The sequence below is a fragment of the Staurois parvus genome, unplaced genomic scaffold (genome assembly GCF_062004578.1).
Source record: "Staurois parvus isolate SC_StPar_1 unplaced genomic scaffold, SC_StPar_1.0 ptg001642l, whole genome shotgun sequence".
In the NCBI taxonomy this organism is placed as follows: Eukaryota; Metazoa; Chordata; class Amphibia; order Anura; family Ranidae; genus Staurois; species Staurois parvus.
Genome location: NW_028319438.1, coordinates 186142 through 212110, shown reverse-complemented (window position 1 = coordinate 212110; position 25969 = coordinate 186142). Strand labels below are relative to the sequence as shown.

General features: G+C 45.7%; 1 protein-coding gene across 1 annotated transcript in view; it reads left to right on the top strand.

The window, feature by feature from the left end:
* Positions 1–25969, top strand: part of STAG3 (STAG3 cohesin complex component) — a 185767-nt gene that overhangs the window by 106973 nt on the left and 52825 nt on the right. The window contains exons 23-24 of the mRNA XM_089663227.1: positions 9546–9711; positions 22276–22403. Of these exons, the coding sequence (XP_089519353.1) occupies positions 9546–9711; positions 22276–22403 (294 nt within the window). The remainder of the gene's footprint in view (positions 1–9545; positions 9712–22275; positions 22404–25969) is intronic.

Here is a 25969-nt window from a genome sequence, read left to right as displayed (position 1 = left end):
GTTGGTTATAAATTTAGGCCAAAATGTATTCTGCTCCATGTTTTTGGTAAAAAAAATCCCAATAAGTGTATATTGATTGCTTTGTGTGAAGTTATAGCGTCTACAAACTATGGTATAAATACTTCAACTTACGCCATTTTTCTGCTATACAGCGCTGCGCTAGTTTAACGGACAATTGCGCGGTCATGCAATACGGTACATAAATGAAATTTACATCCTTTTTTTACCCACAAATTGAGCTTTCTTTCAGTGGTATTTGATCGCCTGTGCGGTTTTTATTTTTTGCGCTATAAAAAAAAAGGCTGACAATTTTGAGGAAAAAAAACAATATTTTGGACTTTTTGCTATAAAACATGTCCAGTAAAAAAAAAATGCAAAAATCAAATTTAGTCATAAATTTCTGCCAAAATGCATTCTGCGACATGTCTTTGCTAAAAAAAAAAAAAAAATACGTGTAAATTAATTGGTTTACGTGAAAGTTATAGAGTTTACAAATGGCGGGAAAGATACTGGGATTTTTAGGTTTTTATTCATACTAATAATGGTGGCGATCAGCGGTTTATGGCGGCGATCAGGGACTTATGGCAGCGACCAGCGACTTATGGCGGGACTGCGGCGGGCATTCTGTCATTGGGGGGTACTTACTTGGGGTCACTGACATCCCCTAAAACACTAATACAGTGATCAGTACAAAAAAAAACAAAACCTGACACTGTAATAATGGCAATGGGGAGGAAGGGGTTAACTTTATTTTGCAGGGAAGGGTTATCTGTGTGAGGGGGAGTGTTTTACTAGGGGGCGGGGGTGTGTACTGGACAGGACAAGGCTGATCAAGAAAGAGAAAGAGAAACATGATATTTGCGCAGCGGTTTTTCAACGTTTTGGGGAAAAAATACACTTTTTTGCATTTTATTGTAAAAACACACAATGCATAACCCATTTTTTTTGTAAAATATAAAAGATGATGTTACTCTGACATTACGGTAAATTTTACTATTCTTAGGTGACACTGTCATGTCATAACCACTGAAAGTCCAGCATCGTACGGGTACATTGCTGGTACGGAAGTGCATATTCAAATCATGGCCTACTACATCCTCCTCTCTTAAAGAACAGAAATGAAAAGTAGTGGAAAGAAGTTTATTTCTATTTATTTCATAGGCAAACATAGGATAAAGATAAACTAACAGTGCGTGTAGAATTAAAAAAAAAAAACCCCAGAAAAGACAGAGAAAAATCACCACTTGTTACTGCCAGGGATCTGCTTTTTATCACAAGCAATGATATCTGTTACGTGTCATCAGTCCTGCACTCTATGAATTACAGAACACTTCCCACCTTATGTTATAAAGCACAGGGAAGGTTTTCTGTAGCCCTAGGATCACCAGGTAAAAATTAAGGAAAAAAGGATCACCAGGTAAAAATAAAGGAAAAAAGGATCACCGGGTAAAAATAAAGGAATAAAAGGATCACCAGTTAAAAATAAAGGAATAAAAGGATCACCAGTTAAAAATAAAGGAATAAAAGGGATCACCAGTTAAAAATAAAGGGAAAAAAGGATCACCAGGTAAAAATAATAGAAAAAAGGATCATCAGGTAAAAATAAAGGAAAAAAGGATCACTGGGTAAAAATAAAGGAATAAAAGGATCACCAGTTAAAAATAAAGCAAAAAAGGATCACCAGGTAAAAATTAAGGAAAAAAGGATCACCAGGTAAAAATTAAGGAAAAAAGGATCACCAGGTAAAAATAAAGGAATAAAAGGATCACCAGTTAAAAATAAAGGAAAAAAGGATCACCGGGTAAAAATAAAGGAATAAAAGGATCACCAGTTAAAAATAAAGGGAAAAAAGGATCACCGGGTAAAAATAGAGGAATAAAAGGATCACCAGGTAAAAATTAAGGAAAAAAGGATCACCAGGTAAAAATAAAGGAATAAAAGGATCATCAGGTAAAAATAAAGGAAAAAAGGATCACCGGGTAAAAATAAAGCAAAAAAAGGATCACCGGGTAAAAATAAAGGAATAAAAGGATCACCAGTTAAAAATAAAGCAAAAAAAGGATCACCGGGTACAGAATAAAGGAAAAAGGATCACCAGATAAAAATAAAGGAAAAAAGGATCACCAGGTAAAATAAAAGGAAAACAACCCTGCAAAAAGTAAACTAATGTAGCCCCCGATGTAAAACTGTATGCTTCAATATAATACATTTACCTTTTTATTACATGTTCAATAAATATAACTAAGGACAACTGTTTGGTGTCAAAGAGGACCTTCCCTTTCCTCTCTACTTTATAAACCTGGCAATAATGTATGGGGGGGGGGCAAAATTACCTATGTCCTTATGACTTTTTCTTCATTTTCACCTATGTGTATCCTGCCTCTTTGCTGCCTGTGTACTTCTTCCTGCACCGCCATGTTGAAACTTTTTGAAACTTTACTGCCGATACTGCACATGCACAAGATGAAGTGCTTGCACCACACGACACTACATGCATTTGTTACAATAATAATAAAAACGTTCTGGGAGAATTTTTCTTTTTACCAGCAAACGAAAGTAGTTTCGTACAGCGCATGCGCTTCATCTCGCATATGCGCAGTATAACAATACTGCAAGATTTTGCAGTTTAGGTATGAGCTCTCCTTGAAGGCGGTGATGTTGCCTTCCCAGGGGCCATCTGTGCGCCCAGAGCAAGTCGCCACTGCCTTCAGGGAATTTAGGAAAGAGAAAACAAAAAAAGGTACAGTAGGTAAAGCAAAAAATATTTTTTTATTCAACAAAGCAAGCAGAGGTGCATGCTGATGTGAGCTTTAACCCCCCTGGCGGTATTCCCGAGTTTAGCTCGGGGTTAACTTTCAGTACCAGAAGCAGTAACCCAGAGCTACACTCGGGAATACACTGCAGCGTTGCTCCGGGATCTCTTCTACACTTGTCCTGCGGTCCCGCGATGTTCCTCATGCAGTGTCCACGGCCGATGCCGGCATCCGTCTTCCGGGTTCCGTTCCCTGCGACGTCGGGCCGTACGGGGGACGGAACTGGCGGGAATTTCGAAAATGTAAAAATTTGACATTCACTCAATACACTAAAATCACATAGTATAACATTCCTGTATCAAACCATTTCACATACATTTTGTCCCGAGTGCTTTGTCCGGCGCCCTGCCTGCATTTTTACTGTTCTTTCTGCCTGGAAACTGAGAAACGTCCATGGCGTCGAAAAAGCGTCCCTTTAGGTCAAAAGCGGTTTTAGACCGGCTAGAGAACAGCGATAGTAAATCAGAACCACTTGCAGAATTGAGTGATAATGATTGGTGGGGGAAATTCCTCATCAGACACTGAAAAGGATTCTGCGACTTTGCTCAGCGATGTGAGAACTTGTAGCTCTATTTCACATTTCAGTGTTTTTGGTTTGATTATATTATTGAATTAAATTTATTATTATTATATTATTATTTTTTATGATTATTTATTATATTATAATTTAGGATTTCGTGTTTCAAATTTTATCATATCCGGGATGTTTACTAGACTCTTGTTCAGACAGATTTCAGTGAGTTATTCCTAAGAATTACAGGCCTACAATAAAAAAACAACATATTTCCATGCAAAAAAATGTACCGCCTTGAGCACAGAAATACTGACATAATCAGACCGCTAGGGAGGTGAAGGAAAGGGAGGAAAGTTCCGCTTTAAGTGTTAGTCTCCTGATTGTATTAATGATTTTATTTGCTTTGTCCCATCATTCTTCCTATTCATCTAAGTTTGTATCACTGCCTCCATCACTCATCTTCCTCATCGTTCTCTCTTTATCAGGAGGAGGTGGCGGCTCTAAGTAAGAAACTTCACACATTCATTGACTTGTGTCAGAGTTTTCTGTCAGATCTTAATCGCAGGGTCAGAGTGCAGGTAATATTAACATGAAATCAAATGTACAGTAGCTTTACCTTTGTAGCCGATAGTCTGCAGCAAAGCAACAAAACAATATTTTTTGTGAAGAAAAAACTTTATCTGTCACGTGCTTGTAAAGGTTCTTAAAGCTGAACTCCAGAAATTCAGCCACTTTGTAAATTGTGCCGGGCTACTATGGGATGAGTCCAACAAGGTGCATGGCGTCTTGTGAACTTATCTCTTTATTTACAATTTCAGTGTTCATTGAGCGCCAGCTTTACTCCCAGCACTCCAACCCTCTGGTGTCAGCTCCGGCAACCTATGGGGTGAGTCCAACAAGGTGTACTCTCATGCTTAGTGTGGTCAATTTTTGTTACTATAAAAGCAGAGAGACTGGCAGGAACACCAGGGATTTCACACAGAGGAAGAAATCCAAAAAGAACAGGATAATTTTTCATACAAGTACATGGTACACCAGGCACATATCAGGAATATGAAATGTTGCATTTACATATTCTGCGTGCCCTGCCACAGCTCACCTCTGCGTGCCCTGCCACAGCTCACCTCTGCGTGCCCTGCCACAGCTCACCTCTGCGTGCCCTGCCACAGCTCACCTCTGCGTGCCCTGCCACAGCTCACCTCTGCGTGCCCTGCCACTGCTCACCTCTGCGTCCCCTGCCACTGCTCACCTCTGCGTGCCCTGCCACTGCTCACCTCTGCGTGCCCTGCCACTGCTCACCTCTGCGTGCCCTGCCACTGCTCACCTCTGCGTGCCCTGCTACAGCTCACCTCTGCGTGTCCTGCCACAGCTCACCGCTGCGTGTCCTGCCACTGCTCTTCTCTGCGTGTCCTGCCACTGCTCACCTCTGCGTGTCCTGCCACTGCTCACCTCTGCGTGTCCTGCCACTGCTCACCTCTGCGTGCCCTGCCACTGCTCACCTCTGCGTGCCCTGCCATTGCTCACCTCTGCGTGCCCTGCCACAGCTCACCTCTGCGTGCCCTGCCACAGCTCACCTCTGCGTGCCCTGCCACAGCTCACCTCTGCGTCCCCTGCCACTGCTCACCTCTGCGTCCCCTGCCACTGCTCACCTCTGCGTGCCCTGCCACAGCTCACCTCTGCGTGCCCTGCCACTGCTCACCTCTGCGTCCCCTGCCACTGCTCACCTCTGAGTGCCCTGCCACTGCTCACCTCTGCGTGCCCTGCTACAGCTCACCTCTGCGTGTCCTGCCACAGCTCACCGCTGCGTGCCCTGCCACTGCTCACCTCTGCGTGTCCTGCCACTGCTCACCTCTGCGTGTCCTGCCACTGCTCACCTCTGCGTGTCCTGCCACTGCTCACCTCTGCGTGCCCTGCCACAGCTCACCTCTGCGTGCCCTGCCACAGCTCACCTCTGCGTGCCCTGCCACAGCTCACCTCTGCGTGCCCTGCCACTGCTAACCTCTGCGTGTCCTGCCACTGCTCACCTCTGCGTGTCCTGCCACTGCTCACCTCTGCGTGTCCTGCCACTGCTCACCTCTGCGTGTCCTGCCACTGCTCACCTCTGCGTGCCCTGCCACTGCTCACCTCTGCGTGCCCTGCCATTGCTCACCTCTGCGTGCCCTGCCACAGCTCACCTCTGCGTGCCCTGCCACAGCTCACCTCTGCGTGCCCTGCCACAGCTCACCTCTGCGTGCCCTGCCACAGCTCACCTCTGCGTGCCCTGCCACAGCTCACCTCTGCGTGCCCTGCCACTGCTCACCTCTGCGTCCCCTGCCACTGCTCACCTCTGCGTGCCCTGCCACAGCTCACCTCTGCGTGCCCTGCCACTGCTCACCTCTGCGTCCCCTGCCACTGCTCACCTCTGAGTGCCCTGCCACTGCTCACCTCTGCGTGCCCTGCTACAGCTCACCTCTGCGTGTCCTGCCACAGCTCACCGCTGCGTGCCCTGCCACAGCTCACCTCAGCGTGCCCTGCCACAGCTCACCTCTGCGTGCCCTGCCACTGCTCACCTCTGCGTGTCCTGCCACTGCTCACCTCTGCGTGCCCTGCCACTGCTCACCTCTGCGTGCCCTGCCACTGCTCACCTCTGCGTGCCCTGCCACTGCTCACCTCTGCGTGCCCTGCTACAGCTCACCTCTGCGTGTCCTGCCACAGCTCACCGCTGCGTGCCCTGCCACTGCTCACCTCTGCGTGTCCTGCCACTGCTCACCTCTGCGTGCCCTGCCACTGCTCACCTCTGCGTGTCCTGCCACTGCTCACCTCTGCGTGCCCTGCCACTGCTCACCTCTGCGTGCCCTGCCACTGCTCACCTCTGCGTGCCCTGCCACTGCTCACCTCTGCGTGCCCTGCCACTGCTCACCTCTGCGTGCCCTGCTACAGCTCACCTCTGCGTGTCCTGCCACAGCTCACCGCTGCGTGCCCTGCCACTGCTCACCTCTGCGTGTCCTGCCACTGCTCACCTCTGCGTGCCCTGCCACAGCTCACCTCTGCGTGCCCTGCCACAGCTCACCTCTGCGTGCCCTGCCACAGCTCACCTCTGCGTGCCCTGCCACAGCTCACCTCTGCGTGCCCTGCCACTGCTCACCTCTGCGTCCCCTGCCACTGCTCACCTCTGCGTGCCCTGCCACTGCTCACCTCTGCGTGCCCTGCCACTGCTCACCTCTGCGTGCCCTGCCACAGCTCACCTCAGCGTGCCCTGCCACAGCTCACCTCAGCGTGCCCTGCCACAGCTCACCTCAGCGTGCCCTGCCACAGCTCACCTCTGCGTGCCCTGCCACTGCTCACCTCTGCGTGCCCTGCCACTGCTCACCTCTGCGTGCCCTGCCACAGCTCACCTCTGCGTGCCCTGCCACTGCTCACCTCGGCAGTGCCCTGTCACTGCTCACCTCTGCGTGCCCTGCCACAGCTCACCTCTGCGTGCCCTGCCACTGCTCACCTCTGCGTGCCCTGCCACTGCTCACCTCAGCGTGCCCTGCCACAGCTCACCTCAGCGTGCCCTGCCACAGCTCACCTCAGCGTGCCCTGCCACAGCTCACCTCAGCGTGCCCTGCCACAGCTCACCTCTGCGTGCCCTGTCACTGCTCACCTCTGGGTGCCCTGCCACAGCTCACCTCTGCGTGCCCTGCCACAGCTCACCTCTGCGTGCCCTGCCACTGCTCACCTCTGCGTGCCCTGCCACTGCTCACCTCTGCGTGCCCTGCCACTGCTCACCTCTGCGTGCCCTGCCACAGCTCACCTCTGCGTGTCCTGCCACAGCTCACCGCTGCGTGCCCTGCCACTGCTAACCTCTGCGTGCCCTGCCACTGCTAACCTCTGCGTGTCCTGCCACTGCTCTTCTCTGCGTGTCCTGCCACTGCTCACCTCTGCGTGCCCTGCCACTGCTCACCTCTGCGTGCCCTGCCACTGCTCACCTCTGCGTGTCCTGCCACTGCTCACCTCTGCGTGTCCTGCCACTGCTCACCTCTGCGTGTCCTGCCACTGCTCACCTCTGCGTGCCCTGCCACTGCTCACCTCTGCGTGCCCTGCCACTGCTCACCTCTGCGTGCCCTGCCACTGCTCACCTCAGCGTGCCCTGCCACTGCTCACCTCTGCGTGCCCTGCCACAGCTCACCTCTGAGTGCCCTGCCACAGCTCACCTCTTCATCCCTTGCCACAGGTCACCTTCACACCTTTTGGTCACAGATGATCTCCCTATTCACAACTCCATTCTGAATCACAACCCTGCCCCCCAATATCTCATTTTGGCAACCCATGTCCACAGATCTTACCTTTGCATCCCACTCCATCCAAAGTTCCTACTTGGCAACCTGCCCTCAGCCATCCACAGAACTCAACTCTGCACCTAATCCCCCTCCTTTCCTCATCATTCAAAGTTTTCACTTCTGTACCCAGCGTCTATCTGTCTATATCTCGCATCTCTGCAATCGACAGTTTCCCTTCCCTCCTATACACACGTCTCCCTCCTGTGCCCAGCACCATGACCACTCATCCCCAATGCTCACCTTTGGTCACTGCACACTCTGGTTTACTGCCCCCCTCTCCTCCTTACAGCAGCCAACACAAATCTAGGAAGCAATGGAAAGTGCGGGATTTTGTTTTTACGACGGCACCTGGAGCAACAGTCTTGGGATGTGGGGCAACAGTCTTGGGATGTGGGGCAACAGTCTTGGGATGTGGGGCAACAGTCTTGGGATGTAAGGCAACAGTCTTGGGATGTGGGGCAACAGTCTTGAGATGTGGATCAACAGTCTTGGGATGTGGATCAACAGTCTTGGGATGTGGGGCAACAGTCTTGGGATGTGGGGCAACAGTCTTGGGATGTGGGGCAACAGTCTTGAGATGTGGAACAACAGTCTTGGGATGTGGGGCAACAGTCTTGGGATGTGGGGCAACAGTCTTGAGATGTGGATCAACAGTCTTGGGATGTGGGGCAACAGTCTTGAGATGTGGATCAACAGTCTTGGGATGTGGAACAACAGTCTTGGGATGTGGATCAACAGTCTTGGGATGTGGGGCAACAGTCTTGGGATGTGGGGCAACAGTCTTGGGATGTGGATCAACAGTCTTGGGATGTGGGGCAACAGTCTTGGGATGTGGGGCAACAGTCTTGGGATGTGGATCAACAGTCTTGGGATGTGGGGCAACAGTCTTGGGATGTGGATCAGCAGTCTTGGGATGTGGATCAGCAGTCTTGGGATGTGGATCAGCAGTCTTGGGATGTGGATCAACAGTCTTGGGATGTGGATCAACAGTCTTGGGATGTGGATCAACAGTCTTGGGATGTGGATCAACAGTCTTGGGATGTGGGGCAACAGTCTTGGGATGTGGGGCAACAGTCTTGGGATGTGGGACAAGTGCCCTGGAATGCAGAGTTAGTAATATCACTTAGCAAGAGTCTAAGGGGAGGTCTGCAGTAAGGTGATCGGCATCATGTAGAGGAGTAGGAGCACTTAGCTCTGCACAGCATTCAAAGCAGCCTGGGTGGGTGCAGCCCATTCTAGCTCCCCCCTAGATCCGACCATACCTGAGCCCCCTCTCCATCTAGCGATGTATCCAGGAGCCTTGGCTGTCCTGGGTCTCTCTTTCCTCCTATGCTGAGCCACAACAGTGGGAACTATTGGCTTCTGTCAGTCACAGCCAGTGAGCCAATGAAGACAGAGGAGAGAGCGTGGCCAAGATGCGGGTCTATGTGTCTTATGGACGCGTAGAGTGGGGCTCAACAGCGAGCATGCACCCCGTGCCCCCATAGCAAGTGGCTTGCTTTCGGGGGCACTGGTCAAGGGGTAGGAGGCAGGAGCACTGGTGAGGGACCTGAGAAGAAGAGGAATGGGGCTGCACTGTGCAAAACCATTGCACAATGCAGGTAAGTATAACATGTGTGTTGTTTTGTTTTGTTTTTTTAGTTGAAGCTTTAATATCACTTTAAGAGGTATATTTATAAAAATAAATTGCAGAGCAATTCGTACAGTGAAAGTTTTTTTCACATTCACACAGAAAGAATGCACATGCACTGTCATTGGGCAAACACCTACACACGTTTATATAAATACACCCCTAAGTGTCCAGCCCTACAAGAAATTGTTGAACGATTTCTTTCTGCTGTTTGTATACCTTTTTCTTTCTCTCTCTCTCTCTCTCTCTCTCTCTCTCAATGCTTGTCTGCTGTTCTTTTTTTTCAGGCATTTAAACTTCTCAGTGATCTCCTAGTGATCTTCAATGACCACCTGAGCCGTGATGATCGCTCGTATTTTCAGCCACTTATTTGCACCCCTGACCTGTCTCTGCAGGCTGAGCTGGCTGGATTCCTTGTTGATCATGTGTTCACGAATGCTGCAGATCTAGAAGGTGATATATATATGTATATGATATTCTAGAGCGGGTGACTCGGGACAAAGAGTAAGCAAATTTTTTTTAAATGCCTTCTTCAGTGTTGTGTATACAAAGGAGCATTGGGGAGCTCTTGTCCATAATGGGGATGATATTGACACAGCCCCAAATGTTCCTCATTGGCTCAAAATTAATATGATACAGAAATATTTAGACAGAATAAAGATGAATAAAGCACCTGGACCGGATGGCATACACCCACGGGTCCTAAAATAATTGAGCTCTGTCATTTCAAAGCCATTGTTTCTAGTTTTTAGGGACTCTTTAATGACTGGTATAGTACTACTGGACTGGTGTAAGGCCAATGTGGTGTGTATATTTGAAAAGGGGTCGAAGTCTCTACCAAGTAACTACAGACCTGTTCGTTTAAAGTATAACAAAATGCAAAACTTTTTTTCCAGTTTTGGATAGAGGACGGAGGGATTACTACATCTGTCAGGTTTTTATTGCTGTCTGTGCCTCCGTTAGGGAGATTCACACACTCTATTTGTCCCATTTACCATTTATCATTCAAAGTAAAAGAAAAACCCACATTTTGTGTTGTCCCCAGAAAAGTAATAGAGAGGAAAGGTAAGGTAAAGTCTACAGGCTTGGAAAATCCGTATGTAAATGGATAGAAAACTGACTAAAAGATCGTATTCAGAGAGTAGTGGTGAATGACTTCTACTCTGAATAATCTAGGGTTGTCAGTGGTGTACCCCAAAGTTCAGTGTTGGGACCCTTACTTTTTGTATTTCAATGGTTTTTATTAATTAATAACAATTAACACAGGAGCAACAAATCACGCCCACACAGGGGCTATCAATTGCACATAAAAGAAGTAGAAAATTAAAGAAATCAGTGCTCTAACACCAACAGGGCAAAAGATCGCCCACGCAGGGGCCATCAATGGCACTTAAATAACAAAACATAAATATAACACTGAGAATAACTCAGACTAAAGGCAGCTATCCACTGCCACACCAAAAACTAACAGAAAAAAAAAGAAAGGGGGGGGGGGGGGAAGGAAGGAGAAGTACGAAAGAAAAAAGATAACCAAACCAAGAGCAGGGATCCAAGAACGCCAAAGCCGAACAACATCACATCCCCAGACTAGCCGGGGGGAGCGTGGGAAGGGTATATTGCAGCCACGGCTCCCATATTTTCAAGAATTTACATTGGGAGTCGTTGCAGATACTCGACATATGTTCATTGAGCATCATAGTGGTCATACGGTCCCGCACCCCCTGAAGAGGGACAAACGGGCTCTTCCAGGCCTGAGCAATTGTTCTAGAGGCTGACAAAAACAAATAGTTAGCCAACTTCTGCTGATGAGCCAAGAGGCCCGGGATGGGACAATGAAGCAAAGCATACTGAGCATCCCGGCGTATGGAGAGATGGAACAAAGTGAAAAGGAGGCCAAACACACGAGACCAAAAACGAAGCAGCCTCGGGCATGACCACCAGATATGCAATACATCACCACGATGGCCACAACCCCGAAAGCATCGATCACTACAGGCAGGATTTGCCTGTGCCAAACGAGCCGGAACCCAATACCAACGAAACAATACCTTGTAAGCCGCCTCCAGCGTGGTCGTATTAAATGAGCATTTAGCTATGAGTGACCAGGCCTTATTCCAGTCCCCCGGATCCACAGCCACTCCCAGGTCACGCTCCCACTGAACGACATATGAAAGAGAAGTATGCGACGAGCGTCTATTCAAAGCTACATAAAGAAGGGAAATAAGGCCTGGGGCGCCCGGCCGCTGTTGGCAAAGCAGTTCAAAGGCAGATTTCTGGTACGGGAAGACAGAAGTGCCCCGCAATGAGAGCAGCCATTGCCGCAATTGAAGGTAACGAAAAAATTCCGCCGGAGGGATATCCCGTGACTCCCAAAGAGAATTCCAGGTAGGGAAAGACCGAAAGGTCAAAAAGTGTCGTACCTGTGAAAACCCATTGGTCACCCACCAAGAAAACGCCCTTGGTTGATCTAAACCTGGTGGGAAGAGGGGGTTGTTAGTGATTGGGAGCAAAGGCAAAAAAGGTGACATTAGGCCACTGGAGTAACGTACCGAGTCCCACACTTGTAAACCATGGAGCAAAATTGGACTCAGTGTTGTGGGGCGCAGGGCAGGGGGAAGCCATAGAAGTGTTGATATCGCAATAGGAGCACAATTAGGTAATTCCAGGAGGACCCAGAGAGGTATGTCTGAGGAAGCATGCAACATGGATAGCGGGGCAATCTGGCTCGCCTGATAATATTTAGTAACATTGGGAACCCCAAGGCCACCCTGGAGTCTATGAACAAAAAGCGTAGTTCTGGAAACTCTGGGGCGTTTATCGGCCCAGATAAAACGCATAATCTTTACCTGAAGCAACCGAAGGAAATGAGGAGGAACCCGCACTGGGAGGGTGCGAAAATAGTATAACAATTTTGACAAGATGGTCATTTTTACTGAATTAATCCGTCCTATCCATGACAGGTGCGGAAATTGCCAAGAATGCATAAGAGAGGACACAGAGCGAAGCAATGGATAATAATTTGCAGCAAACTGAGTCATAGGTGGGGGTTAAGCGGATGCCTAGGTATTCAAGAGAAGAAGAAGCCCATTTATAAGGGAAGTGGGACTGTAGGCACGAAACCAAATCTGAGGCCAAAGTAATATTAAGCGCGACAGTCTTATCCAAATTGATACAAAGACCCGAAATCAAGGAGAAGCGCTCAAGAACCTGTTGCAAATTTGGAAGCGTCGTCAAGGGGTTAGTGAGAGTCAAGAGGGCATCGTCTGCAAAAAGGTTCAACTTGAACTCCTGTCCAGCGTATGGAACCCCCGATACATTACAATCAGTCCGGAGTGCCATAGCCAACGGCTCAAGCGCCAGGACAAAGAGTGCTGGGGACAGGGGGCATCCCTGCCTCGTACCTCGCCAAATAAGAAAGGAATCTGAGAAATACCCAGCGTATTTTACGGAATCCGAAGGGGAAGAATACAAGGCTTGAATCCAAGAAAGAATAGAGTCCCCAAAACCCCAGCGAGACAGCACAAACCGCAGATAGTCCCAGGATAGAGAATCAAAGGCTTTATATATGTCTAAGGACAGTAAGAATCCCGGTATTTTCCACTGTTGTAGAAAATGTATAAGATGGACCACCTTACGAACGTTATCACCCGCTTGTCTCCCAGGGACGAAACCCACTTGGTCCCTGTGAATCAGGCTACGCAAATATTTATTGATACGACAGCTAAGAATCTTGCCTAATATCTTTAGGTCGGGACCCTTACTTTTTAATATATTTATAAACAATATAGGGTCTGGGATTAAAAATCCCATTTCAGTCTTTGCAGATGACACCAAGCTCTTTCTTGCTTCCCTTCTTAGTGAGTCTCTGGACGGATTTAAGTCCTGTATCATGTATAGGATGAAAATGACAGTGTATTGCACAGCACACACAGTGGCTAAATGGTTAGCACTTCCGCCTGGCAGTACTAGGGTCGTTGATACCTACACAACAAACACTTTTCTCTTGCGCTAGGAAAGGACTCCGTAGACCCAATAGGAATGTTCTGGAATTTTCTGGAATATGCACTGCTTGCTGCCCTCAACAGACCGGGATGGTCCAAATACACTGGATACAAATGGAGAAACAGAAAAAGGGCGCACCGACCTAGTGCATTATTGTTTAAAATAATTTAATTGAAGAAACAAAATAGGTATCATACTCACAATGGACATAATAACACAGGCATGTCAAACTGAACAAGATGTATGATCCAAACAACATCTGAGTCCATACGATGGAACCCTGGATGACCAACTGGCTAACGCGTTGGCTCTGAGGAAGAAGTTGTGTCCTCGAAATGCGTTAGCCAGTTGGTCATCCAGGGTTCCATCGTATGGACTCAGATGTTGTTTGGATCATACATCTTGTTCAGTTTGACATGCCTGTGTTATTATGTCCATTGTGAGTATGATACCCATTTTGTTTCTTCAATTAAATTATTTTAAACGATAATGCACTAGGTCGGTGCGCCCTTTTTCTGTTTCTCCATTTGTATCGTTGATACCTGGTTGGAGGCACTCTCTAGAACTCGTTGGCAGATCCTGCTTTGCATACTGTGACTTTGCTTTGCCAAACTCGGGTTAGTTGGTCAGATTCCATTCAAAGGAATTTGCACTCTAGCAGTTGATCCCTTAGTCGTAGGCCTCCTTCACTCGATCGGTCCTATCAGGTCCACCTGACCCGTTTGGATCTGCCATCTCCTTTATAAAGCGGCGGGTCTGTTTACACCTGCCAACCTCCAATCCAATAAAAACAGAAGGGAATCCATTGCCTTCCCTCTGGGCAAGTCGGAGGGAAGTTGTGTGTAAACGGACAGCTGATCTGTTTACATCTGACTGCCGATAGAGCAGAGCGGGCTGTGTCAATGTCGGCTGACACGGACCTATGATCCGCCCACTCCACTCTGCTCAGTGGGCCTCAGCGGACTGTGGAAGCAGAGGCCGCCCCTTATGAACGGGGCCTTAGGGTTTTTGGAGCAAATAATTTTTTCTTTATTATAAATGGACTGCTAGAAGTTTCCCATCTCATGGGGCTCCTGTCAGTAAACATGTAGAAGATATTTTATGTGTTGGACTACCATGTTAAAAAAGTACCTACTCTTATGGCTTTTAACCACTTCCCGACCGGCCGTTGCATATAAACGCTGGACGGTGGCACTGCAGGGTCGGGTGACCGTCTATAAACGGCCTCCCCGCACCCTGCTTGTGCGCACTCCCTGGGAGCGCTCAGCACAGCGATCCGGTGCCCGCTGTGTCCTCCGGACACAGTGAAACACCGATCGTCGGACGGGACCTCTGTACGAGGTCCCGATCATGTGATAACTGATTGGCCAATTAGTGATCACATGCAAAGTAGTAAGCAAGATGTCACTTGTGACATCATTGCTTACTATGTGTGAAATCTGTGAATGATCACAGAGGTCACATGGTACAAGTCTATTCACAACAGCCTTGTACCATGTGACAAGCTGTGACCAATCACAGCTGACTCAGTACTTCTCAATGAGTGCAAGAATGCAGACAGAGAGAAAGAGAAATGATTGCTTTTACATCCTATATGGGTGTAAAAGCAATGTGTAAAAAAAAAAAAAAAATCTTCATCATCCCCCACAAGTAGGACAGTGTCACCATGGTGACACTGTACTGCTAGGGTGACAGTATGTAAACAAAAAAAAAAAATAATATAAAAAAATAAAATAAAAATGTAAAAAAAAATGTTTAAAAATTATAATTTGTGGTTATAAACTAATTTGGGTTTTTTTTTTTTTACTAAAAAGATAACGGAATAAATTTTTGCAAAGATTTATGATGAAATATTATTTATTTGCAAAATGTTATAAAAAAAAAACACTTTTTTTCAAAATTTTTGGACTTTTCATTTACATAGCAAAAAAAATTAAAATCCCAGCGGTGAATAAATACCACTAAAATAAAGCTTTATCTGTCTCAAAAAAATGGTAAAAAATTCATATGGGTACAGTGTTGCATGACCGCGCAATTGTCATTCAAAGTGTGATAGCGCTGAAAGCTGAAAATTGCCCTGGACAGGAAGGGGGTAAAAGTGTCCGGACAGGAAGTGGTTAAGGCCTTTTTGAATCTACTCTTCATATCATTATCAAGAATGCTACTGGCCAAGAGCACCCATCTTTCTCAGGAAAAAAGCCCAAGGGACAGACTGTAAAGACTTTTCCATTGCTGTTGGTTAGGAAAAGTATTTTGTGTTTCTGTCTAAACCCCCTAAAAAGGTTTACTGTCAAATGGCAAGTCTGGGACTGCCAAATCCACATCCGAAAAAAAAATCAGCCCATTTTCGCACCGTTAGTGGGTTAATTGGTAGGCCGTTTTTCAGAGTTTTGGCACATTTTTTTTATTGGTCAAGTTGGAAAATTTGCGGCCGATTTTGACGATTGGGCGATTTTCCCGACAATTATGGGAAAATCGGCCAATCATTTTACAGATAAAAAATCTGCGCATGAGCCGTGACCTGCAAGAAGAAGAAAAAGAAGAATTCCAGTCCGCTATTATATTTTATATGAAAAGTCTTGCGGTTGCAACAATGTATCTATTTGTATTCGAATAAAAACATCTATCCAGAATGGATACAAATGGATACATTGTTGCAACCGCAATACTTTTTCATGTCAAATATAATAGCGGAGCTTTCTGCAGGGACAGAAGTAATTAAATGCCGGCCCTAGACGGGATGAAAATCGGCCGATTTTTTTTTTTTTTATCATTGGTGGTAACGTCGGCCGATCGAACGACCGATTTTTCTTTTTTTTATAAAAAAAACAGATGGTTTTCGACCCGTCTATGGCCTGCATGAGCCTTGCTGTGCATTATGGTGCATCCCTCTCCAAACTGGGCAGAACATTTGTTAACCTTTTTGCAGGCGCTTAGCTTGCATCTCAGATGCTTGGGTGCTGGAGTTGGGTTCCAGGGGCTATAACCTGGTTGTTTCTCTCTCTGCCCCCAACTTCAAACTGCACCAGCCAAAAAAGCAGATCTCCACTGAACCTTCTGGGTTTTCTGGATTAAAGTGGCAATGTCCCAGTTCCATTGATATAACGCTTTCAAGGATATTTCTCCAAAGTGTTTAGAATTTCCAAACCCGAAGTGAGCATTTTCCCCATCTTGGATCTTGGAGCACTGAATGTCTTTCATCTGAAATTCCATATGCATTCCATATTAAATTCCCCACCTCACCCCCTCGGTCTCCGCCCGAATCACACACCTACTAAGCGACATATCAGACTGGATGTCGCTCCACTTCCTTAAACTGAACCTCTTGTCTTCCCCGCAGCCCGCACACCACCCCCCATTGACTTCTCCATCACATCCAACAACGCCACCTCAAACCTGCCCCGCAGGCCAGAGTACTTGGTGTCATTCTGGACCCCAACCTATCCTTCCAGCCCCAAGTCCAATCTTTAACTAACTCATGCAGACTCCACCTCCACAACATCGCCAAAATCCGCACGTTCCTAACCCCAGAAACCACTAAACAGCTCATCCACTCCCTCATCATATCACGACTCGACTACTGCAACTCCCTCCTCACTGGCCTGCCTCGCCGCTGGCTATCCCCGCTTCAGGCAATCCTGAATACGGCTGCCAGACTCATTCACCTTTCCAACCGCTCCATCTCCGCCACCCCCCTTTGCCAATCCCTCCACTGGCTTCCGATTGCGCAACGGATCAAATTCAAAATCCTAACACTGACGTACAAAGCTGTCCACCACACTGCCCCGAACTACATCACTGACCTAATATCCAAGTACCGCCCAACACGCACACTCCGCTCCTCACAAGACCTCCTTCTCTCTAGTTCCCTGGTCTCCTCCTCCCATGCCCGCCTCCAGGACTTCTCCAGGGTGTCACCCATCCTCTGGAACTCCCTGCCCCAACCCATCAGATTATCACCTACTCTCCTCTCCTTTAGACGCACCCTGAAAACCCATCTCTTCAGGGAAGCCTACCCCACCCCCTGCTAACTTGCCGACCTCCTCCACTCTTCCTACCACTCCATCCCCCACAGCTATCTCCTCCTGTGCCACCATCCCCTCCCTCCTAGATTGTAAGCTCGAAAGAGCAGGGCCCTCGATCCCCTCATGTTTTGCATTGTATTGGTATTGTTCTGTCACATGTTCTGTCCCCCTTTGTAATGTACAGCGCTGAGCGAACTATTGGCGCTTTATAAATACTGTATAATAATAATAATAATATGGGATCCACCAGGTCTAGCATCGCCTCCCTGACTGTCTCGTGATATCCCTATTGTGGGAGGATCAGGTGAGATGCTCGCTCCATGTGATATACAGATACCCTTTACGGTTATTGTGGATATTTTGGCATGCTTTCATTTATTTTATGTGAGTGCAATACTTTCTGTCCATTAAATGGTTTTTAGTGGATGCACGCTATGAGTTTCCTTTCATAACTTTCCCTGATTACGGAGTGTAATAGTTTGGAGGATGTCCCACCACCATACCAGCCTCTAATTGATGAAGGGCTGATTGATTGATGATCTGTACTACACTGATACTCGCCACAAGTGCTATTACCTATCAGGTTTGGATGGGCCACAATATCTCGTGAGTGCCGCTGAATTGGGGGAGGTTTTCCTCGACCACGCGGTGATATCTGAGTGCACTTTACTCAATCATAGTTATGTTGTTCACGTGGTGATCTTGATGGATCAATAAGGACTTTGTAATTTTCATTTTTCAGTTGGTGGACTTATGTTAGATGATTTCAATATTTGTGTATATTTATTGAAGTGTTATATTTTGTGCCATATTCTCACTTTGCTCTTGTGTTGTATAATAATTTTTTTTTTGCGCTGCTTTTATTTGTCAGTGTTTCATTTTTTTAACCTGTTCTAGAAATTCCTTTCTCTGCTCTCATCCACAAGATGAAATTCCTTGTGGCCACCATTTCTACAAGGTGAGCGTCTGAACTGGTGGCTTTATTCCGCAAGAAACCCATTTTGGTTTTGCAAAGGGACAAAGAGTAGTTAGAACCCATGGCTTTCTTGCTGCCGAAGGTAGTTGCTGCCTTTTCGCCTCAACCAGAGTATCATTCTTCTATCCCTCTCTACAGATCCAGTTTATTAACCTCCCTGGCGGTATTCCCGAGTGTAGCTCGGGGTAAAGTTTCAGTACCACAAGCGGTCACCCCGAACTACACTCAGGAATACACTGCAGCGTTGCTCTGGGATCCCTCCAGCACTTACCTTGTCCTGCGCTCCCGTGATGTTCCTCCTGCAGTGTCCCCAGCCATGTCCTCCGACTGATGCTGGCATCTGTCTTCTGGGTTCCGTTCCCTGCGACGTCGGGACGTACGGGGGACGGAACTGGTGGGAAATTCAAAAATGTAAAAATCTGACATTCACCCAATTCACTAAAATCTGATAGTATTACATTACTGTATTTACGAATGTTCTAGATTGTAAGCTCGAAAGAGCAGGGCGCTCGAACCCCTCGTGTATTGTATTGTTACTGTCTTGTCTCATGTTATGTCCCCCTCGCTACTGTGCAGCGCTGAGCATACCCTTTGGCGCTATATAAATACTGTATAATAATAATAATGTGAAAAATTGAAATTCACTAAAATCACATAGTATTCCATTCCTGTATCAAACCATTTCACATACATTTTGTCCCGAGTGCTTTGTCCGGCGCCCTGCCTGCATTTTTACTGTTCTTTCTGCCTGGAAACTGAGAAACGTCCATGGCGTCCAAAAAGCGTCCCTTTAGGTCAAAAGTGGTTTTAGACCGGCTAGAGAACAGCGATAGTAAATCAGAACCACTTGCAGAATTGAGTGATAATGATTCGTGGGGGAAATTCCTCATCAGACACTGAAAACGATTCTGCGACTTTGCTCAGCGATGTGCGAACTTGGCGCTATATTTCACATTTCAGTGTTTTTGGTTTGATTATATTATTGAATTAAATGTATTATTATTATATTATTATTTTTTATGATTATTTAATAAATTATAATTTATGATTTCGTGTTCCAAATTTTACCATACCCGGGATGTTTACTAGACTTTTGTTCAGACATATTTCAGTGAGTTATTCCTAAAAATTACAGGCCTACAATAAAAAAAAATACATATTTCCATGCAAAAAAAGTACCGCTTTGAGCACAGAAATACTGACATAATCAGACCGCTAGGGAGGTTAAAAGAACATTTTCCATCTTTGGATGTGGTTCAGATAGTGTGAATCTGACTCTCAGCCACTGCTTCTTTCAGGAATCCTAATTCCCTTTTTGTAAACCTGGATGGCCCCCATAAGGGTGCATTGCCCACTCTTACCTGCCTTTTATGCAATCCCCACTCATCTCTTTCTCATACTGCCTGCCATCGTACACAGGGCACTCATACCCTCCGCATACTGCCTGTCATCGTACACAGGGCACTCATACCCTCCGCATACTGCCTGCCATCGTACACAGGGCACTCATACCCTCCGCATACTGCCTGCCATCGTACACAGGGCACTCATACCCTCCGCATACTGCCTGCCATCGTACACAGGGCACTCATACCCTCCGCATACTGCCTGCCATCGTACACAGGGCACTCATACCCTCCGCATACTGCCTGCCATCGTACACAGGGCACTCATACCCTCCGCATACTGCCTGCCATCGTACACAGGGCACTCATACCCTCCGCATACTGCCTGCCATCGTACACAGGGCAATCATACCCTCCGCATACTGCCTGCCATCGTACACAGGGCACTCATACCCTCCGCATACTGCCTGTCATCGTACACAGGGCACTCAAACCCTCAGCATACTGCCTGCCATCGTACACAGGGCACTCATACCCTCCGCATACTGCCTGCCATCGTACACAGGGCACTCAAACCCTCCGCATACTGCCTGCCATCGTACACAGGGCACTCATACCCTCCGCATACTGCCTGTCACCATACCCAACACACTTTCCTACTGCACATACCACCCACAACCAAACTCTCCACACTCCTGTACTTACCACCTGCCACCATAGCGTCTACATTCCTGTCCTGAATATACTGCCCCATACTCTCCACACTACTCTATTGCACATTTTACCCATCAAAACAATATGATTTGGAATTTACCCTCTTCATACTCTCTTGGATTGTAAGCTCAAAGGAGCAGGGCCCTCCTAACCCTCTTGTGTTGAACTGTATTGTCTCCCGTTCTATTGTAAAGCTTTTACATAATTACAGTAAAAAGTGATAATTGTAAGCAACCCTGTCAGTGTTAAATGGATTCCCACATCCCTGTAACTGCAAGAGAGCTTGTTTTGTTGAAAAACAACAGACTTACTGGCTGGATCACTAGATGGAAATAGAAGAAAGAAAGCCTAAAAAAGAAACTGCATGCAGCCATCACATCTAAGAATTGGCAAGCTGCACTATTATAATTGTTTGCTTTTGGGTTTGATACCGCTTTATGTTGCAACTAAAGAGTCTACGCCATACCTGGCCATACACATGTAGATTTTTTTTCTTTCAGTCTGTGGGCTGAACAAGAGAAATCAGATTCCTCCATCCACACGCTAACCACATGGGTGGATGAATCCCCCCTGTTGGGCGATTGTCAGCACCGCCAGCTGATTGGATGCACCGTTCTGCCAACAATCTTCTAATGGATTCCTTTGAAGAAAGTTGATTGAACAACTGTCTTTTGTTGAATGGAACAGTGCTAGCAGGGCCATAAACTGATCAAATTTCATCCACGCAAGATGGAACTGGCCGAGATTTGATTAGTGTATAGTCAGCTGAAAGTATAAGTTCACTTTGGTAACATGTCACACCCATATTTCACACGACCTCCTGCTCTCTAGCTCACTCATCTCCTCCTCCCATGCTCATCTCCAGGACTTCTCCAGAGCTTGCCCCATCCTCTGGAACTCTCTACCCCAATTTATCAGACTGTCGCCTACTCTGCTCACTTTTAAGCGATCTCTGAAAACCTATCTCTTCAGGGAAGCCTGTCCTGCCCTCCGCTAATAATGGAATCTTCTACTCCTCCTACCAGTCCATCCCCACAGTTACTGCCTTTTGTACCACTAGCCCCTCCCTTCTAGATTGTAAGCTCCCAGGATCAGGGCCCTCCTATCCCTCTTGTATTGAACTGTATTGTTGCTGCATTGTCTCCCGTTATATTGTAAAACTCTGAGCAAACTGGTGGCGCTATATAAATCCTGTATAATAATAATATATAAATCCTGTATAATAATAATAATAATAATAATAATATATAAATCCTGTATAATAATAATATATAAATCCTGTATAATAATAATAATAATATATAAATCCTGTATAATAATAATAATATATAAATCCTGTATAATAATAATATATAAATCCTGTATAATAATAATAATATATAAATCCTGTATAATAATAATATTTAAATCCTGTATAATAATAATATATAAATCCTGTATAATAATAATAATATATAAATCCTGTATAATAATATATAAATCCTGTATAATAATAATATTTAAATTCTGTATAATAATAATAATAATATATAAATCCTGTATAATAATAATATATAAATCCTGTATAATAATATATATAAATCCTGTATAATAATCATAATATATAAATCCTGTATAATAATAATATATAAATCCTGTATAATAATAATATATAAATCCTGAATAATAATAATAATATATAAATCCTGTATAATAATAATAATAATAATATATAAATCCTGTATAATAATCATAATATATAAATCCTGTATAATAATAATATATAAATCCTGTATAATAATAATATATAAATCCTGTATAATAATATACCCAACCTTACTCAAACTTTTTTCTAGTACTGTATACATAATTTTTCTTTCAATACAGCTCCTCATTTTAAACAGTGTTTTATTATTTAATAATTTGACCGGAATTCTTCAACTTAATAGTGTGGGTTTTTTTTTTCTTCCACTAGGAGATGAAAATGAGCAAATTGCTGAGCTGCATAACAGACGCACCCTATTAGCTGGTTACTGCAAGCTGATTCTGTACAACACTTTGGAGCTGCACTTTGCTAGTGAAGTCTTCAAGTATTATGTTAAGGTGAGAAATCACAGGCCTGTGTTAACAAAGAGCAGTCAGCCAGGATATACACATATATATGTTATGGAAATTTAGAATGCATTAACTTAAAAAACTGGTTTAACCAATTCCAGTCCGGACACTTTCACCCCCTTCCAGTCCAGGCCAATTTTCAGCTTTCAGTGCTATCTCACTTTGAATGACAATTGCGCGGTCATGCAACACTGAACCCATATGAATTTTGTATCATTTTTTGAGACATAAAGCTTTATTTTGGTGGTATTTATTCACCACTGGGATTTAAATTTTTTTTGCTATATAAATAAAAAGTCCCAAAATTTTGAAAAAAAAGTGTTTTTCTTATAAAATTTTGCAAATAAATAATCTTTCTTCATGAATCTTGGCCAAAATTTATTCAGTTATCATTTTAGTAAAAAAAATAACTCAGATTAGTTTATAACCAAAAATTAACAATTTTTTTTATATTTTTATTTTATTTTTTTTATATTATTATTATGTTTTTTGTTGTTTTATTTCTACATACTGTCCCCCTAGCAGTACAGTGTCACCATAGTGATACTATACTACTTGTGGGGGGGGTGATGAAAATTATTTTGTTTTTTACACTGATTGCTTTTACACCCATGAAGGCTGTAAAAGCAATCATTTCTCCTTCTCTCTGGCTGCATTCTTGCAGTCATTGAGAAATACTGTGTGAGCTGTGATTGGTCACAGCTTGTCACATGGTACAAGGCTGTTCTGAATAGCCTTGTACCATGTGACCTCTGTGATCATTCACAGATCTCACACATAGTAAGCAATGATGTCAGAAGCGACATCTTGCTTACACCTATTAATGTGATCACTGATTGGCCAATCAGTGATCACATGATCAGGACCTCACACAGAGGTCCCGTACAGCGATCGGCGTTTCACTGTGACCAGAGGATACAGCGGGTACTGGATCATGGTGCTCCCAGGGAGCGCGCACGGTCCAAAATGGTGGGCGCCGTTTATGAACGGCAACCCGCCCGTGCACTGCCATCATCTGGCCGTTTATATACAGCGACCGGACGGGAAGTGGTTAAACACAAATATTAGAGGGTTTTTGGCTGTCATCTCCGGCTGGTCAGCTGCTGGCCACATTCACATATGAATTGGTGGAATTCTAGGTATTTTTGGATGAAAGTGGAACTAAAGTCCAGCAAACGAAAAATCGCCAGGAAGTAGAGTTTTTATGGTTGAATGTCTTTTTTGCCTGAAAATCTTTTTCCTGGTGATGTTTCTTTTCTGTGTATATTGCATGGTCATGGTTCATGCACTGTACATCCCGGCTGTATTCCTTGCATGCCACGAATAGAGTTGGTTGCTGGAGACAATGTAACGCCTGTGTGCTTACATTATCAGTGACCTTCCAGGGGCTGAAGAGAATCGTAATGGGAAATGTAGGTAGCAGTTTCAGAGATGGCCATGGCGGGGGACTCGGCAATGACCGGATTATGCTGTGCCTACCTGCTCATTATGTTGAAAGGTTTGCCCCATCAAGTCTGCTTTAGGTCTCATGCACACAGGACGTTTATTTAACTCTCCTAGAAGCCAGCAGCGTTTTTGCAGAAAAAAATGCCTGACGTTTGTAAAAGTGTCTCAAGCTTCTACAATTTTTTCTATTAGCTGTTAAAGGCGTCAAGCTCTTGGGTGTTAATTAATTTCATTGGTCGGAATAAATAGTTTATTCTGGCCATTGAAATGAATTGATGCTCAAGCGCTAAAGGCATTTAGGCGCTTTTATCAGCTTTTAGTAGTGTCAAGCATTTATTCTGCCCAAACTCTGCTGCTCCTGGATGCACTGGATTTCCTGTCTCCAAAAGCTTCTAAAAGTCTATGTGTGCACGGACATATAGAATAACATGGAGAGGCGTTTGGAAGCAGTAATACAAAAATGCCTGATGCCCCTAAAGGTGGCTACAAACACACCCTGTGGGCATGAAATCTTAACCCCTTCACGCCGGCGCCTCCTGGCCCTTTAAGAGTTTTAGAAGCCGGGAGACGGGGCGGGGTTTAGGGATCATGTGACATGTTACATGATCGGGAAAGGTCCCGATCGAAAGAGGAGACCGGGACCTTTCCGTGAGTACCGGACATGTGTGCTGGGAGTGCGCAGGGCGCGCTCTCGGCACATATGTTTTTTCTTAATAGAACGCAAATGTGCGGCCGCTCGGCGTCTAGGCCCAGACGCCGGGAGGCCGCACATTTGCGTTCGGCCGGCGTGAAGAGGTTAATATAAGTTTATAGACAGGCAGCACAGTGGCTAAATGGTTAGCACTCCCACCTGGCAGTACTAGGGTAGTCAGTTGGAATCACAACCATGGCACCACCTGCCTGGAGTTTGCATGTTCTCCCTGTGCCTGCGTGGGTTTCCTCTGGGTACTCCGGTTTCCTTCCACACTCCAAAGACATGCTGGTAGGTTAATTGGCTCCTGTATAAACTGGCCCTAGTATGTGTATGTATGAATGTAAGTTAGGGACCAGGGGCGGACTGACAACTCATGGGGCCCCCGGGCAATAGGGGATCATGGGGCCCCTGTGTCCTTGCCCAAACTCAAAAACGCCTATGAAAAAGGTACCAGGGGCATCTCATGGGGCCCCCTACTGACCCGGGGCCCTCAATAGGGGATCATGGGGCCCCTGTGTCCATGCCCAAACTCAAAAAAGCCTATGAAAAAGGTACCAGGGGCATCTCATGGGGCCCCCTACTGACCCCGGGCCCTCAATAGGGGATCATGGGGCCCCTGTGTCCTTGCCCAAACTCAAAAAAGCCTATGAAAAAGGTACCAGGGGCATCTCATGGGGCCCCCTACTGACCCCGGGCCCTCGGGCAGCGCCCGAGTTTCCAAATGGTCAGTCCGCCCCTGTTAGGGACCTTAGACTGTACGCCCCTTGAGGGTTAGGGACTGATGTGAATGTGCAATATATGTACAGTCAGGTCCATAAATATTGGGACACAATTCTAACATTTTTGGCTCTATAAACCACCTCAATGGATTTGAAATGAAACTAACAAGATGTGCTTTAACTGCAGACTGTCAGCTTTAATTTGAGGGTATTTACATCCAAATCAGGTGAACGGTGTAGGAATTACAACAGTTTGCATATGTGCCTCCCACTTGTTAAGGGACCAAAAGTAATGGGCAATTGGCTTCTCAGCTGTTCCATGGCCAGGTGTGTGTTATTCCCTCATTATCCCAATTACAATGAGCAGATAAAAGGTCCAGAGTTCATTTCAAGTGTGCTATTTGCATTTGGAATCTGTTGCTGTCAACTCTCAAGATGAGATCCAAAGAGCTGTCACTATCAGTGAAGCAAGCCATCATTAGGCTGAAAAAACAAAACAAACCCATCAGAGAGATAGCAAAAACATTAGGCGTGGCCAAAACAACTGTTTGGAACATTCTTAAAAAGAAGGAACGCACCGGTGAGCTCAGCAACACCAAAAGACCCGGAAGACCACGGAAAACAACTGTGGTGGATGACCGAAGAATTGTTTCCCTGGTGAAGAAGGCACCCTTCACAACAGTTGGCCAGATCAA